The sequence below is a fragment of the Mustela putorius genome, unplaced genomic scaffold (assembly GCF_011764305.1).
Source record: "Mustela putorius furo isolate JIRA1106 unplaced genomic scaffold, ASM1176430v1.1 tig00004039_pilon_pilon_pilon, whole genome shotgun sequence".
Classification (NCBI taxonomy): Eukaryota; Metazoa; Chordata; class Mammalia; order Carnivora; family Mustelidae; genus Mustela; species Mustela putorius.
This window is the reverse complement of record NW_025422174.1, coordinates 1,749,555-1,766,649: the sequence shown is the minus strand read 5'-3', so window position 1 is coordinate 1,766,649 and position 17,095 is coordinate 1,749,555. Positions and strand designations below refer to the sequence as shown.

The 17,095-nt window shown below is 44.8% G+C and overlaps 1 protein-coding gene across 4 annotated transcripts in view; it reads right to left on the bottom strand.

Annotated features, from left to right (window-relative positions):
- XPO6 (exportin 6) overlaps positions 1-17,095 on the bottom strand; it is a 98,033-nt gene that overhangs the window by 63,892 nt on the left and 17,046 nt on the right. For all 4 annotated transcript variants that reach the window (XM_045072504.1, XM_045072502.1, XM_045072503.1 and 1 more), the window contains 3 exons: positions 5,684-5,774; positions 1,982-2,094; positions 813-1,010 (listed from right to left, as the gene is read on the bottom strand). In XM_045072504.1, the coding sequence (XP_044928439.1) occupies positions 813-1,010; positions 1,982-2,094; positions 5,684-5,774 (402 nt within the window). Of the gene's footprint in view, positions 1-812; positions 1,011-1,981; positions 2,095-5,683; positions 5,775-17,095 lie in introns of those variants that run through there.

The window sequence follows — 17,095 nt, the reverse complement described above, 5'->3', positions numbered from 1 at the left end:
TGGAAGACCGGCGACCTGAGCCAGGAACTTCCCTGCCCTCACCCCTACCGCCCCGCACTGACCAAAGCCTCTTGACTGGGTCTCCTAAGTGCCCCATCTCCACCGCCCAGGAAGGCCTCAGGGCCAGGTCCTCCCTGTCTCACTCACACTCAGGACTCTAGCCTCGCCCCTCTGCAGTCGAGACCCCTACTGTTCCAGAGCGGTCTTTCCAGCACAAAAATGTGGCTGTGTGTTCTCCCCTCTACACACCTTTCATGCGCTCCCAACGAAGGACTATGACTTACAAACTGAAGTCCCCTGCAAAAGCAAGGCCCTTCCTGGCCGGGCGCCGGCCCATCAACCTGGCCACGGATTCCAGCACCCCAGCGCCTCACACCTCCCCCAACGACGCTGAAAACACGTCAGTTCCTAAAGCTGAACGCTCGGCCGTCACTGCACTCCACACACACCTCCACGCCGTAATTAGCCACGGTGCTGGATAATTACTGTTTGCACAGCTAGTCACCCCACCAAATTAAAACTATTGCTCACCCCTGTACCCCCACACCTGGAGCAGTACCTAACAGGTTTTCAAATTTTGCTGAATAAAATCTCACAAGAAGTTAACAAAGGGATTGGGTTCTCCCCGCTCTTTTGCCACTGCACGAAGGTACAACATGTCTCAAGAATGCAGAGTTAAGCGAATGAGTTCATGTATCCTACAATGAACTCTCTACTATGGTTCCAAAATGCTGATCTTAAAACTCATCTTTAAGAGAAGGAAATAACCACTTCTACAATCAAACAGTTTATGAGATGAGGTATATCCTTACCTGTAAAATGTTTGTAAAAAAGTCATGGTAGAACATGGGCCAATCTTGACGGCCAATGTCAACAATAACTTTGCAGAGCTTGTTCCGGATAAAGTAAGGTAAGGTTTTGTGGTGGGCCAAAAGGAGTTTGGGCAGGCAGCTGCGGATTTCCATCTTATCTTGAGATGGGACCCCAAGCCACATTTTATTGATCAGATTCTGAAACACAAATACACATCTTTGAAGTTAACCATCTCTACACAAAAGTAGCTCGTTTTCATCCACTGGTTAGCTACATCATCTCAAACAAAACCCCTGCTTTTAAACAAAGGTTTAGGGCAAATTGGCAATAAGAGTACCAGGAACATTTAAACCCTGTAATACAACAGTCTCATTCCTGGAATGGAAAGATGTGCTAAATAAGTTCACAGAAACAAAGAGCTCCACATGCAAAACTTTCTATTACACATTGTCTCTAATGGCCACCAAAAATGACAAAAACAAGTCTAATATTCAAAATAGGAGAATGGCTTGGTCAATAATGGTATAAGCACTTAGTGGCATAAGCAATATGATTACAACTAGGTTTTTAAAAATGCGCACAGAGGGGCACCTGGGTGGCTCAGTGGGTTAAAGTCTCTGTCTTCAGCTCAGGTCATGATCTCAGGGTCCTGGGATCGAGCCCCACATCGGGCTCTTTGCTCAGCAGGGAGCCTACCTCCCCCTCTCTCTCTGCCTCTCTGCCTACTTGTGGTCTCCGTCTATCAAATAAATAAATAAAATCTTTAAAAAAAATGTGCACAGAAAGACAAAAACTGGAAGACAGTTGAAATAAGTGAAAATGTTTGTGGTTGGGATAACGGTATTATGGGTACCATCTCTCCTCCCAAAGTGTTTTTCTTTCATTATCTTTCTCTTTTAAACAACAACACGGAAGGAAAGGTTGCGTGTTAACACAAACAACCTACCCACCAACCGAGCGCTGTCTCACCTTTCTGGGTTGGAAGATGGAAAGGTGCCCCAGGACAGGAGATATCCTGACAGAGGCCGTGAGTGGGAGGAAGCCCCTGAGCTGAGCTACCATTCTTTCCCAGCCATCTGCACACCGAATCTAAAGTCCAATGTCAACAACCTGGCACTGCGACCACAAAATACTTTTCCAAACAGCAGAAAGTCGTTTGACAACTTACCTCAAACACCGTTAAACTATACATCATGACATAGTCATTCCTGGTGCTGGAGAGGAAATACAGGCAGAGTCTCCAGGCTCCTAATTGCTGGGCAAAGTTATCGAGAAGCTCCTCTAGAAAAGTTAAATAGCAACAAAAGAAGGCTATGAGGGACATGAAATCAATACAAGGCTAAGCTGTCTCATCAGGGTTTTTTTTTTAAGATCTTATTTATTTATTTGACAGACAGAGATCACAAGTAGGCAGAGAGGCAGGCAGAGAGAGAGGAGGAAGCAGGCTCCCCGCTGAGCAGAGAGCCCGATGTGGGGCTCGATCCCAGGACCCTGAGATCATGACCTGAGCCAAAGGCAGAGGCTTTAACCCACTGAGCCACCCAGGCACCCGACTCATTAGTTTTTAAACACGTATTTCTCCATACCATGTGACTGACACCAAAACCACTAGAAAAATCCAGCCATGTATTCGTGGTAGGAAGGACAGACTATACATTTTTCTGACTCTAACATGACCACGAGCGTGGATAGTGTGTTTGGCCATCTCCAGTCTAATACCCTATGGGCACTTATTTAGGCAGAGAAACTTTCACTGTTAAAGTTCTTACTTAACCTGGGGCGCCTGGGTGGCTCAGACAGTTAAGCATCCAGCTCTTGATTTTGGCTCAGGTCACGATCTCAGGGTTGGGAGATGGAACTCCATGTCAGGCTCTGCGCTCGGAGTGGAGCCTGTTTCAGGTTCTGTCTCTCCCTCACCCTCTGCCCCTACCTCCTCAAAAAAAAAAAAGTTCTTACTTAACCTAAGTATGGTCAGTTATAAAATGCCACTTCAAAAAAAAATCATTTCACCTTATGAGTGATGGCTAATTATTAACCTGTTTCCCTTGGAGTACCAGCTATATATATTTCTTTAGGACTCACACTGTTCGCACAAACACAAAATGATGGCTAGGGAGGCAGGACAAGAAGATACTAAGGATAACCTTCTTAGTATAGGGCAGGGAAAAATGCAAGAGAATTAAAGATGGATAACTCTCTTTATTTGGTCTTCATTTGGTTTTATTTTAAAATACCACACCAAAAACAGTCTGTAAGTCACAGCAGCAATCATGGGCTTGGAAGCTGCCAGGAGCAGCCCAGTGCACATCCAATCAGTTAGAAATGATTTCCTCCTCCTTAGACGGCTGGTAGGATCAGCCAGAACCCCAAGATAGCAAGCACTAAGAGTCTGTCACCACGTCTCTGGACCCACTACCGCTCAGTCACCTTGACCTGCTGCTCTGGTCATGGAATACAACACAAAAGGGGTAAAAATTTTAAAAATCAAAATAAGCATAAGTTTAAGAGGATAAAAAAGTAATTAATTTAAAAATTAGAAAAAAAAAAAAAAAGCTTTATAAAAGAGTAAAAAGATAAACCTCAACAACCCTGGGGCGCCTGGATGGCTCAGTGGGTTAAAGCCTCTGCCCTCGGCTCAGGTCATGATCCCAGAGTCCTGGCATCAAGCCCCATATCAGGCTCCCCCAGGGAGCCAGTTTCCTCCTCTCTCTCTGCCTTGCCTCTCTGCCTACTTGTGATCTCTGTCTGTCAAATAAATAAAATCTTAGCAAAAACAAAACAAACAAACAAAAAAACCCGTCAACAACCCCAACAGATTCTAGGAAGCGCCTGGAAAAGCAGGAAGTACAGCAGCCTAAAATCCTAAAATCACTGCTCTGCTAGCACTCTACAGCCCCACTGAAAATCCCACACAAGAAAGCCGATGGCCTACTCTTCCAGCTAAGTGAAAGTCCGTAAGACTCCCAGAGCAGGAGCCGAAGCAGAGAGGGACTCTGACCAGGAAGGAGGAACTCTGGGCTAGAGACTGCCGCTCGTCTACGGAGTCTCATTCCAGGTCATCACTGCTCCTCTTGGAGGCTCCGGCTTCCTCCACTGTGAAAACGACCGGCCTGTCCCCCGAGTTTCCCTGCAACAGTGTATCTCTAGAGCACTAACAACGTGCCTTCGGTGGAGGGTGGGCAGAGCCCCTTTCTCCCACCTCACCACGAAAGCCTTCAGTTTACCCAAGATACCAAAAAAGCAGCCAGTGGTTCCAGCCCACACACTCAGACCAAGCCCCAAAGACTAGATACAAAGAGAACTGAACTGACGCACACCCACCATAGAGAGCCAAGCATCCAGGGATCCCTGTTAGCCTGTATTTAAATTAGACATCTGTAGTATCTGGTTATTTAATACTATTTTAAATCAGATTAGAATACGATTTTAGTTCAGAGGTTCCACTTTTAACTCATGAACACTGAAAGTGAGCAATAGCTGCTTTGCCAACCAAAAAATTAAGAGAAAAACCAAAAGGATCTCAATAAGCTAAAAAGAGGACTTCAAAGATATTAGTGTTGGGATATAGCAGACTGATGTAAGGGGCAGATCCTTCCCCTGCTTTGGTAAAAATCACCAGTGGTATTTTTACTGTAAGTATAAGGTACTCTGGTAGCATAAAACTAGCGAGAAGACAGATCACTCTGGAGGCAGTAGGGTCAGCCCAACTGAGTACTGAGAGAGTCTAGGAAAGCAAGCCAAGTGGATATTCGAGGCCAAATGCCTGATTATCTATTGGGTTCGGCTTCCGTCAGCATCCCTCTGTTTACAAATATTCTATTTCTCTACAGTATACTCCCTGAGAAAAGACAGGCATGCATACGACAGGCCTAAACGAGATGACCAAGTTTAAAAGTTAAAAAAAAAGAGAGAGTAAGAAATTTACAGCTACCAGGAGCTGATGTGTCTGAAGAATGCAAGAGAAAATGGATTACAGGACAAGGTCTGGCCACCTGGAAACCCAGACTCCAGTCAAACTCTGGACCAAAGAGTCCTAGAGACAGAAAAAGCCCTCTCCAGAGGCAATGAACATGAGGTCCATACAGAGCAGTCAGACATCCGAGGGGAAAAGCCTTTAGGATGGCCTAGAGAAGAAACATCGCTTGTTTTGAAGTTCGGGGGTTAAGTGTGGACTCAGAGGGGACAATAAAGATTGCTCCAGGAATGCAGTGCAACACGTCTCCGAGGCAGAGATCGGACTCTTGATACACACTGTAGTTTACAGTATGCTTTCATGAATATCGTTCACATAAATGAATATGAAATTCAAAAGGAAATTCTACAAAGCCCTGAGGTTCCCAGAAAACCTAAAATAACTATATCTACATCTCTGTGCTGTTTGAAGCCTTTCTTCATCAAAACCTGCAGAATGGAAGAGACAATGGCAGAGATCAGGAAGAAGATGCAAGAAGCCCCCAGAGGAAATACCAGTTAAAGGGTCTGTGGGCACTAGGTAAGGTCTGGATGAGACTTCCATACACCGAAGTCATGTCATTTTAACACTTTCATGAGGTTGTATGTTTGTTTGTTTTTTTAACTAACAGTCGCAGGCTTCTTTTATAGAAGTTCAACATTGCTGAAATTAAGAACAAAGCAGTGGGCGGGGTTTTCCACACTTGGCCAAAGGGAAGGAAAGCCAACACTCTGGATGAGTGTGGGCCCGGGGACCCCAGCCCTTGCACCGCTAGATTTGCAGATGCCACCGACCAGCAAGATGAGAGCAAGAGTCCCAGGGAAACGAGCAGTCTTGACCCGTGCAGGCCGCAAACTCCTTCCTCCTCACCAGGGCCTTTTCCTCTCCAGTGACTCGTCCACTCAACACCTCACTTACCTATCTCACGTTTTCTTTCATTGGTTGTACAATCGTGGAAAAATTCTGTCATCAGACTTTCCAATGCCCTGAGGGAGGCTTCTTCAGATGCCTAACAAAGGAATTTGAAAGAAAAGAAAAAGATCAGTAACTGCATCTCCTCCAAGTCACATTCGTAAATTTACTTCCTCAAATGTCTTGGGCTCAACATTCTTCAAATGCATGGGATTCAGAAAAACTGAAGGGCATTTCCCAGCTGGCTCAAATCCCAAATTTCGAGTATACCCTATAAATTCATGCTACTGTACAATCGATTTTCAATTATTTATGCTAAGGAAAAAGGGAACAAATAACTCAAAATATCGTTCCAGAAATATGTTAAAAGCAAATTAACAGCCCCCAGCCCGGACCGAACAGAAGGAGTGAAGAGACTAGGGGAGAAGGTTAGGGCTCCCTAGAGACTGCCTGTCGATGATGCATTTACCCCACAGCTAAGTAACTGGCCATATTTGGACTGAGAAGAACTGCAGTCAAGCTGCTGGGGGTTCTGAAGGCACTTACGGGGTCACGTGTTCTGACAAGTCTCAATTTCAAATGAGCAGCCACCAGAGACTAAGGGTAGGACAGCTAAGAGGCAAGCTGAGCGGGAACTCAGAATGAGCGTGTCCCAACCAGCCAGACTCTCAGCAGAGCGGGTCGGGCGGAGGAGAGGAGGGGCGCTCGACCGCGACGCCCAGCCGCTCCCTCCTCCATGGGGAGCCCCCAACCCACTTACTCTGCTGCCACTCGCGTGGGTGACGTCCTCTGCAGCAGAGTTGGAGTCAACACTCCACTCACCCATCCGCGGAAAGGTGAGCGCTCCCAGACCATTTCTGAATTCTCACTGGCATTACCTACCCAGAAATGATCAGAGCCCAGCGCAGTTCTGATTTCTGATCTCTGAGTTCCAGTCTCCCCAGCTTCCCTCCTCCCTTCTCCGCAGCCTCTCCATTGAGCGCCCCCACCCCCCACCCCCCCGCAGTGAGAACAGACTATGAAAACTGTATTTTAAAACATGTCCACACTCAGATGTATGTATCAAACCATAATATTACCGGAGGCCTCCACTTGGTAACCGACTTTGGAAGACACCGAGGAACTGAGCCACCTCTGTGGGTAAATCGGCTCTTAGGACGGGTCCTAATTACAGAGGCGGGGTCAGGCTTGCACCAGCCCAGACACCAACGGGCAGAGCACGCACACCACAGAACACAAGGGGACCACATTCAAACAGTTCCGGGCATGGCTGTCCCTCCCATGCTGCGGTCACATACAAACGGCTGTGCCATGACAACTCGCAATGACATGCTGAGTGATGAATTACTGTAAGTTTTAGCTCTTCGAGGTTAGCTGAATTTTGTATTTATGGTCAAGATTAGCCCTTGAACCTGGGTGGCTCAGTGGGTTAAAGCCTCTGCCTTCAGCTCAGGTCATGATCTCAGGGTCCTGGGATCGAGCCCAGCATCCGGGTCTCTGCTCAGCGGGGAGCCTGCTTCCTCCTCTCTCTCTGCCTGCCTCTCTGCCTACTTGTGATCTGTCAAATAAATAAATAAAATCTTAAAAAAAAAAAAAAAAAAAGATCAGCCCTCGAACCTTACTCTTTTTTTAAACCAATGTATCACCTCAACTGAATAATATCCTTGGATCGCAGGTTAATCTGAATTACACATTTTGGGGCACCTGGCTGGTTCAGCCGGTATAGCGCGTGACTTCTTGATCTCAGGGCCGTGAGCTCAAGTCCCATGTTGGGCCTGGAGCCTTCTTGGAAAAAAAAAAAAAACAAACCTACACATTTTTTTCAAGTGGTGAAATAACTGATGGGTCAGGCTAAAAGAAGCCTGAAATCTTTTTCACCTTTTTCAAGTTTTTGTGTTGATCAAAACATCCTCACTGTCTCAGCTTTCCTCAGTAAATGCTGAAAACTCAAATTCCTAAACTGAACTGCTGTAAGTAAAAAAGTGCCTTGGTCTGTTTCATAAATCGACTTAGGATGCCAATTTCATTTGAAAAAAGGATTTGCTATTTTAAAAAAAGTTTCTGGAAAGATCTGAAAGAATCAAAGGAAAAACTCACAAGCAACTTACTGGCAGAAAATTAAAATTAAAATTAACATAAATTAAGAGATATCTGTTGAACTTAAGTCAGTTATTTAGTTAAAATAAATCAGTTGGTCTTCTGGAGCCAAAATGGGTGCCTGAAAACTCAAGACATTTCCAAATCCCACCTGCTCCACAACTTTTTCTTGTACTGAAACATTTCATAGCTGAGCCTAGTAAACACCTGAGCTCACCACATTCAAGCACTCAACCATCAAGGTCTATTTTGTACTGGTTCTTGAGGCAGAAGTTTGTGAACTCGCCAATTCCTAGCCATGTATTAAATGCTACTGGGGCAAATTCGGGACAATCTCTCCAAAAAATGCAATTCTAACTCCATTCCCAGTCCCATCCAGCCCTCCCCAGCTCAAACCCGAGAAGCATTCCAGCAGAAAAGCAGAAAAGATTTAAACATCCAGAAGGATCAGACTATGATGCCCTCCACCAAACGATGGTCACATGGAAACAGAAACTATAAAACCTAACCCAGCAGTATCACCAGGTATTTCCCAACAAGAACAAACAGTAGGCTGCTCGCATTTTCAATCACCCCTATTCTGGAAGTACTAATACCTACCTCACAGTGACCCGTGTAAAGCTGCTATGTAAACTCTGAAGAACTATCTAATTCAGTTATGGCTACTATCATTTGTATTTGGTCTTAAATGAAATGAAAATGAATACAGACCAAAACACAAAAACAAAAAAAGAGAGAGAGCGAGAAAAGTGGTCAGGCCTACTTTGAAACTGGAGATTCATGTCCTCGGGCTTTACAGGCTTTATCCAAACATATCTAGTGAGGCTTTTCCAACTGGATTTCAAAAATTAAACTATGTAAGTTTACAAGAGACAAAAAGAAGGCTGAAGAAGCCTTGCCAACGTCATACAATTAGAACAGAGATGGTAAAACATAAAAGATAGGCTCAAGACCAGCAAATGGCCAAAGGATATTGGAAAAGTCACCCCAACTGGCAAGAAAGCTACTGGAACCTTTGCCAGATGTTTCTAACAGATGACGAAGTCAAAATCAAGATTGCTTGGGTTTAAGAATTAAAAGCAAGTAAGGAAGTGGTAATATTCCAGCAGATTACCCTTCCTAGCAATAAAGGACTAAAACATAAAACAAAAACCAAGTGCCATGATGTGGTAGGAAGTGAAGGTTCCAATTCCCAAAGACTATTCAAGCACTGCACTAATTTATGAAGCACATTCAGGGTTCAGATACGCCCGAATGCTTCCCAGCTTGTGCTTGGGACGGGAGATCCCGATCTTGAAGAATAAAGGAAAGAGAAGATCAAATTAAAACCAAGTAAGGCATATTCACATGAAAAAAATTCCAGTTGGATTACAGGTATAAAATGTGAGAGATAAAATAATAAAGCTTCTAGAAAGTAATACAGAACATCTTCATGCGAAGTAAAACCCTGGGGCAGGAATCGAAAATAAACCTGGGTCAGAAGATACTCTCAGAGAGCTATGTGAATATCTCAAATAAACCAAAGTTTTTTGCTCCAGAAAGAGTTAAAATCTGGGAAGTTAAAATCTGAGCAGTTAAAATCTGCTCCTTCTAAATTTTTTTTTTTTTTAATTTGTCAGAGAGAGAGAGGGAGAGAGAGCGAGCACAAGCAGGCAGAGAGGCAGGCAGAGGCAGAGGGAGAAGCAGGCTCCCTGCCGAGCAAGGAGCCTGATGCGGGACTCGATCCCAGGGCGCTGGGATCCTGACCTGAGCCGAAGGCAGCCGCTTCACCAACGGAGCCACCCGGGCGTCCCAGCATCTGCTCCTTTTCTACCAGTGCTCCCAGTTCAGCAGCTCAGAGACGGATCTCCTATAGACTCATTTATTAAGGAGCAACGAAGTCAACCAACACCAGCCATCGGCCAACAAATCGTAAGGAAAACCTGAAAGGGGAAGATCCCGTAATCTGACATCTTTTTGGACTCTTCCCTCTCAGCTGTGCCTGCAACTACGGTCATCCGGCTGGCTGGTTCCTGCTTTCCGCGGTCTTTTAGATTTGCACCTTTTCCCTCACCACAACTTCTCCCAGGCCCTAATCCCCGCCTGTCAAGGCTACCGTAACTTCTCTCAGCTCGGTCGCCTTGATGTCAGCTTCCCCGATTCCAATCCAATCTGTGCTTCACACCAGATAAATTCTTCTCAACACTGATTCTTTGTCCCCAACTATTGTAAATCTAGCTTTAAAGAGCCTTTGAATCTGGACGGCCATTCATTCGACAAATCAGCTCAGTGCTCACTGACTGACTCTGCGTTAAGCCCCAGAGATATAAGGGTAAGTAAGACCACCCCGGACTTCAAGGAACTGGAGGAAGCCTGCGGAGAGACGGGGAGAGCCTATACAAAAAAGGAGAATACAATGGTTTCCATCATCTAGCAGGGACAGAGGTATGGCTAGATTCAGGAGCCCAAAGGGAATTAACTCTGTCTGAGGGACAGAAGGAGAGCTTTGCAGAGGAGATAACGGATCTTGTGTTCTAAACAATGCAAAGAAGCTTCCCAGGATGAATGGAGAAGGAAAGCCCGCCTGATTCTCCATCGCTCACCGCAAGCAGCCATCACCCCAGTCTGAACACTCACGGTCTCCTAAGCAAATGTCGATTCCGCCCTACATTTGCTGCTGGGTCTGCGATTCACAGCTCTACCATCATGAAAAGTTGTCACAGAACAGAAGTTTACAGCACGGCTTCCTTCTTTGCACCCTGAGTCTTTGTCATGTAACCAGTACTGCAGTTTTGCCCGTGGCCCTGTTCTCCGGTCAGTTCCACATGCCCTGACGGGATAGCACAGGCTCTGGGCTTGGACTCCTCGGTTTGGGTTTTCCAAACGCACCTCAACCTCGGCCTCGTTATTTAATCTGTCAGGGTTTTCCCCTTTCTTTCCTTTTGTGCCCAACTGGGGATAACAGAACCCAACACATGGGATCATTCTAGGGATTAAGTAAACTGTATAAAGCACACGGTGAACACAGTGCCAGGAATAAAGAAAGGGCCCAAAGCCCCATCTGTAAGTTAACACTTCATCAGTACTGGGCCTCTCTCCTTAACCAGAACATGAAGTGCCTGGAAAAAGACACTGCCTAACACATCTGCACTTTCTACCACATTCAGCATGGACTGCTGCTCAGACATTTTAGACCGAATTCAGGAGAGAAAAAGGAACAAGAAGACAGTATCACTTTCAGTTTCTCAGGAACACTGGTGATCCCTCCAGATTTAAGATTCATGTGACTATTTAAATTTCCCCCTTTAGGGCCTCTGACACAGTGACCTTTGCTCACAAGCACTCAATAAACATTAAAAACAAAAAAACAAAAAACAAAAAACAAAAAACAAAAAAAAAAAACCCAGAGACTGCTAACAATGTATCTTAAAAAACACTGAGACTGAAGGTGGATGAATGGTCCCTTACGGCGCCTATGTGACAGGTTTCTCAAATCCTGGCTTAAATCTGTTGTGTTTTATCTAATTGCCTCTATAACACCCTTTCTAAAGCATAACCTTTGGGGCGCCTGGGGGGCCCAGTCAGTTAAGCATCTGACTCTTGACTTCTGCTCAGGTCTTGATCTCAGGGTCCTGTGTTCAAGCCTCACATTGCTGGGCTCTATGCTGGGCATGGAGCCAACTTTAAAGAAGTAAAAAGTAATAAATAAAGCATAACCTTTTTACAAAATCGATGCTGGGGAAAAAAATGACTCTTTTTCAAAGAAGCTTTTATCAAGTTTTTTGGCACCTTTTCCATGAGCCACATCTCACATATCCTAGAGGCGAATCAGATGAGCCTCCTATATTTAGGTTCACAGCCTCCTTGACACCAAACCTAAAAAAATGAGGACTAGCATCCCAGAGCCCCATTGAACATTCCCGTGGCATATCCAGAACCATGTTACTACTCCACCTGCCTGTGTATAGAGAAGGTATCTGAGAAAAGCGATTCTGTACTAGCCGCTGAGCAAGGCTGCCAAGTGCGCGAGGCATGCCTGATGTGTCACGACAGATGCCATTGGCAGAGACATTCGATCTCATATAAACTTCTGGGAACCTAACAGGATCATCGTGGGTATTCAAACTCTCCACTCTTTCTCCCCTACTCTCTTCACGGCAAAGAAAACAGATGAGCAAAGAAGACCCTCCGGCCCTCAGGCCTGCCTACGAACAGGAGATGAAATACAAAGCTTAAAAGACGGCATGACAGGCATCAGTGTGACATCTGTCTGGCCCCTCTGATGTCACCGGCTCAGAATGCTAAGAAGACAGGAAAGCCTGGAGAGGAAGCCCCAGCCAGGAGGGCAACATTCACCGGTCTCTTCCCACTTTCCTGTCTCTGCTCTGTGTGTCTGAAAGGGCAGATACTAACCTTTAAAAAGAAAGAAAGAAAGAAACCACAAATCATGATTAAGTAGAAATCTCACTTAACCTCTCTAAAAAGAGTGTCGAAACCAATTAGACCTTGGAAGTCCAGCGCTCAGAAGGGCAGGCTGTGAAACCCGGTGAGCCGAGTGCCTTGCTCACACAAAGCTCTGTCAAGCCACGCCCGTTGTCCAGCTGTCCCTTAGTCAGTCTGTGATAGAGAAGTAGAGGCAAGGCTAAACAGAGGGGTCATCTAGGGCTCCAGATGTACAGGGAAGTAATTAACTCCACAAATTATGTACAGGAGTTACAGGAAAAAAATGTTTTCTACTGCAGGAAAGAAAGGGAGACACTCCATGTTCTAGGAAAGCAAGTCTGGGGCGATGCACTTACCATGAGTCTGTGAACGGATGTCTGGAACGAACTACTGAAGTTATGCATTTGCCTCACAAGGGCTGCGTACTGTCTTGCCTACAGCGTAACCCTGAAAATATGTGCCCTTTAGGAGTAACCATGGATATAACTTTGTGCAGTATCATCACACAGATACTAATGCATGATGAGCAGATCAATATCTGATTAAAACACGGACTTCAGCCACATCTGAACAGAATACTAACCATTAAAAGGAGTTTTTCTGCATCAAGCTGACCAATGGCAAAAAAAATACCTCCAAGTATTTCTTGGGTTTGGGTCAGACTCTTCCATGAATAAAAGGGGTCTGCTTCTGGGGACTAGGAGGTAGAAACAGGATAACTGCCAGGCATCTGGGCCAGAAGTGGTGATCAAATTGAATCAACTTTTTCTGCCCCCCACCCCGACTAATTAGAGGAAACATCTTGTACACGGAGGACAGTATGTTTGATGCTGGGAAAACCTATCCATGTACTGTATGGGACAATACATAAAAACAATTAGGAACCAATTAGCTACCGCTGGACAGGAGCACTGGTTTCAAAAATTTAGAACAAATCTAAAGAAGATTACAACATCATGACAAGTAAATGCTATATTCTAAGACTAGATCCTGTGCTTAAGGGGAAAACACGCTATGAAGGACAGAACTGGCCCAAAGGACAACACTGGATATGGGCAGTAGATAAGATCAAACTCCTGAATCAATGTTACATTAACCGATGTTGATAACTGCACTGTGGCTCTGTAAGAGAACATCCCTGTGAGAAAATACACTACACAGGGTCAATGGCCAGGACAGAGGTGACTTCCTCTCCAACAGTTCAGAAAAAAAACACTATACGTGCATACATATATATATGTATGTGCATATATACATACATAGAAAAGGCATAAGTAATAGGGCAAACAGGGCAAAATGTTAGCAACAGTGGAGTCAAGGCATGAGAGTGTTCTCGGTACCACTCATTCCTTGCAATCTCTGTCAGCTTGAAATTATTTCCAAATAAAAAGCTTTTTTAAATGTAGCCATCAAAAAAAAGAAAGAAATCTTGCCATCTGCAACAATGTGGATAGAAGTAGAGGGTATTACACTAAGCAAAAAACTCAATCAGAGAAAGACAATCATATGATCTCACCGATATGAGGAATCTGAGAAAGAAAGCAGAGGATCATTGGGGAAGGGAGGGGAAAAAAGAAACAAGACAAACCAGAGAAGGGAGACAAACCATAAGAGACTCTTAATCTCAGGAAACAAACTGAGGGTTGCTGGAGGGTCGGGGTAGGAGGGACAGGGTGGCGGCTGACGGACACTGGGGAGGGTCTGTGCTATGCTGAGCACTGTGAATTGCATTAGGACTGATGAATCACAGACCTGTACTCCTGAGACAAATAATACAGTACATGTTAATAAAAAAGTAAAAATAAAAAATAAGAAGTTTTTTAAAACTTCTGTTCGATTGGTACCTCCGACTTTGCTCTGCACTGCTCCAAGCTGCCTGGGTAAAGAGGAAAGGGAAAGTGAGAAACACAGACCAAGAACAGGCAAGAGGAGACTGACGGCTCTCTCCGGTGCCGGGTTTACTATCACACGCTGTTTTCTAAAGAGGACAGGACATAGCCTAGGCATTAAAGATTTTGCACCTGCTGGCTGGGCAACAAGCATATCCCACTAGGAGCTCAAATACATGTAAGTTACATGCTTATTTATTTAGATTACAGTGGAAGGCTTTAATTACACAGCCAAAAAAGCAAATGATAATAGTTATTGTGCAAGAAACTGTCTAACATAACTGAGTAACAGAGCCCCAAACGGGCTCTCTCTTCACAATTCCATCTGCTGCGTTTTCCCAGGTACTTCTCCCAGGAGGATAAATATTTATATCTGCACGCCTAGTCAATTAAACGCAAGAGATACTGAGCACGTTAACGTAAGGCATGCTATCAAGAAATCCTAAAACAGAACCACGGAATCTTGAGAGAAACCCAAACCCCAGAGAACAGCAAGTCCAACCTCGTTTTCAGAGAAGGAAAACGAAGCACAGAGAGAGTATCCTGCCCAAAGTCGACCAGCTATTGTTGGTGAAGTGACAGCCCTGAGCACGGCCACCCCAGCCCTCTCTCCCAGCAGCAGCTCCTCTACCCCTTAGAGGAGGACACAGCGTTCTAGGGCTGTGAGGATGCTGAGTGAGCTGGCGCCACCTTGCAGAGCATGAAATCGGGGAATGAATGAACATGAAGCTGACAGAGCACAATACATGCATGCTGCCGATCTCAAGCCCCAATCAACGCTACAGCTCATACATGAAGGGTTTCCCCTCAGCTGCTCTTACTACCTGCCACTGTTTAAGGGCAAGTTTGTAAAAACCCACGCCACCTTCATGCGGAATTATTCCCAGAGAGCACTGGCATTTTACATACCAGTTAAAATAACATTTCTTTCATTTTGGCAAAAAACGGCAGGCCATTTCAGACTGCTGGGTTTTGAAGGAGCATCGCCACTTCCTTTCTCCCTTCCAGGTTCTAGCCAGCGCTACATAGTCACAGGCAACCAAGTGCAGATCAAAGTCCAATGTCCTCTTCACGACAGGCCAAGCTGCAATGCCTCCTCCTTCCCATCCTGAACTGCCCAGTCAGGCCTAGCAACAATAGGAAGGCAGGACACGGCAGGCGACCGCTTCTTTTGAAGATAAGCAGGGGAGAGAAGTCCACGGCCAGAGCTAGGCGGTGTTCGGACACAGAGACCTCACACCGGGAGACACCAGCCAGGGGTGTTGGGCTCTTCCCAGTGCAACCCTCATGAATAAATCAGGAGCTACATCCTTCCTGTGGGAAGGAAAGAGTGAGAAGGGGAAGAAAGCACCCAGAAGACAGCTCCGGTACTGCTCCCACCCGGGGTACAGATGGCCACGCCTCGAATGTGTGCCAAGCCAGGAATGAGGACGCAGGCGCACCCCTGTGAACGGACACTCTCTACTGTACATTTGAAAATGGTAAATTTCACGTTTATTTTACCATACACACACAAAAAAACCCTTCACTGTGGGGGAAAAAATATGTTAAGGCACCAAATTTCTAATACATTAAAGTTAAGTATAAAGGATGCTTAAGTAAATAGTTAAGTAAACATAAAATAAGCCTGCAAGGGTGACCTATAAATCCTACAAAGAGAGGACACAGGGAGGACACAGATAGCAAAAAAAAGACAAAAATAAAATCGAAGTTGGTGATAACTCTTCCTACCCCGCCCCCAAAAAGATATTATGGAACAATGAAGCCATTTTTTTTTAACCTATTAAGTTTGCAACAATTTTCTTAAGACTAAAGAGTGTTGAGGGGTGTATTATCTACAGCTGGCGGCAAGGATAAACGGGTATAAACTTTCCAGAAAATATCTGACGACGTACCTTAAAAATGTTCATACTAAATCTAAAACTATTTTAAAATAAAAGGTTTATTAAAAAATGTTCATACCCTTGGGTCCTTCTGGGAATCTAGCCTAAGGCAATTTTCTGAAATACAGAAAAAGCTCTTTGCGAAAACATTAATCACATTATTATTTACAATGGCAAAAAAAATGGAACAACCCAACTGCCCAAGAATCCATGCAATGCAATATTACACAGCCACTGTAAATATTTATGAAGTATTTGATGATCTGGAAAACCACTTATACTATAATGTTACATGGAAAAAAGTGCATTTACAGTGTGATCTCAGCCATGTTTAAAAAGTAAACAGGAAAAAAGACTAGAAGGAAACAAAATGCAAGAAGTTAAATCAGAGGACAGTGAGCCCCTGCCTGTTTTGTACTTTTAACAACAACCTACAGAGTTCAAAACACTTTTTCCTAGAAGGGGAAAAAATAACTATGCAAAACCAAGAGGTGGCAGAGAAGACCGTGACAGCGTCAGCACCTACTTCAGTCACCAAACGGTACGAGAACGAAGTAGCCACAGAAACTCAGCTAACTCACTGGTCACAAGTCTCGGAAGGCTTGACTACTTTTCTAAAAACTAAATCCCCACGGGAGAAGAGGGTGCAGGAGCCCCTGTGCTATTCGTGCAAGTCCTCTGCAGGTCTCAAAGTACTTCAAAATAAGATGTTTAAATAAATAAATCCTGGGAAGATCACTACTCTTTCTCTCAAAACAGAATGTGGAATATAGACGAATAATTTCCTGGGCTGGATAAAAGCACAGGGCTCCTTTTGTCATGAGTTAAATAAAAGCCTTTTCTGGAATGGATGCCTTCACAGAAATCATCGGGGCTGCCTGGTAGACAGCTCGCGCTGCAGCATTTCACAGCTTTCGTCTTCAAGAACTGACCATTCTTCCATGGACATCTGTGGCTCCACCTGCCCTAAAGTGGCCCTTCTGCTTCTCCACCTCAAGCCCCAAATTCTGTGCCTCATGACTTCCCTATTTCTGCTCTGAAACCCAACCCAGGGGCCAACTCCTTTGGGAAGCCTTCCTTGATACAGCGCTCTAATTCGGTCAGGCTTTTTTTTTTTTTTTTAATAT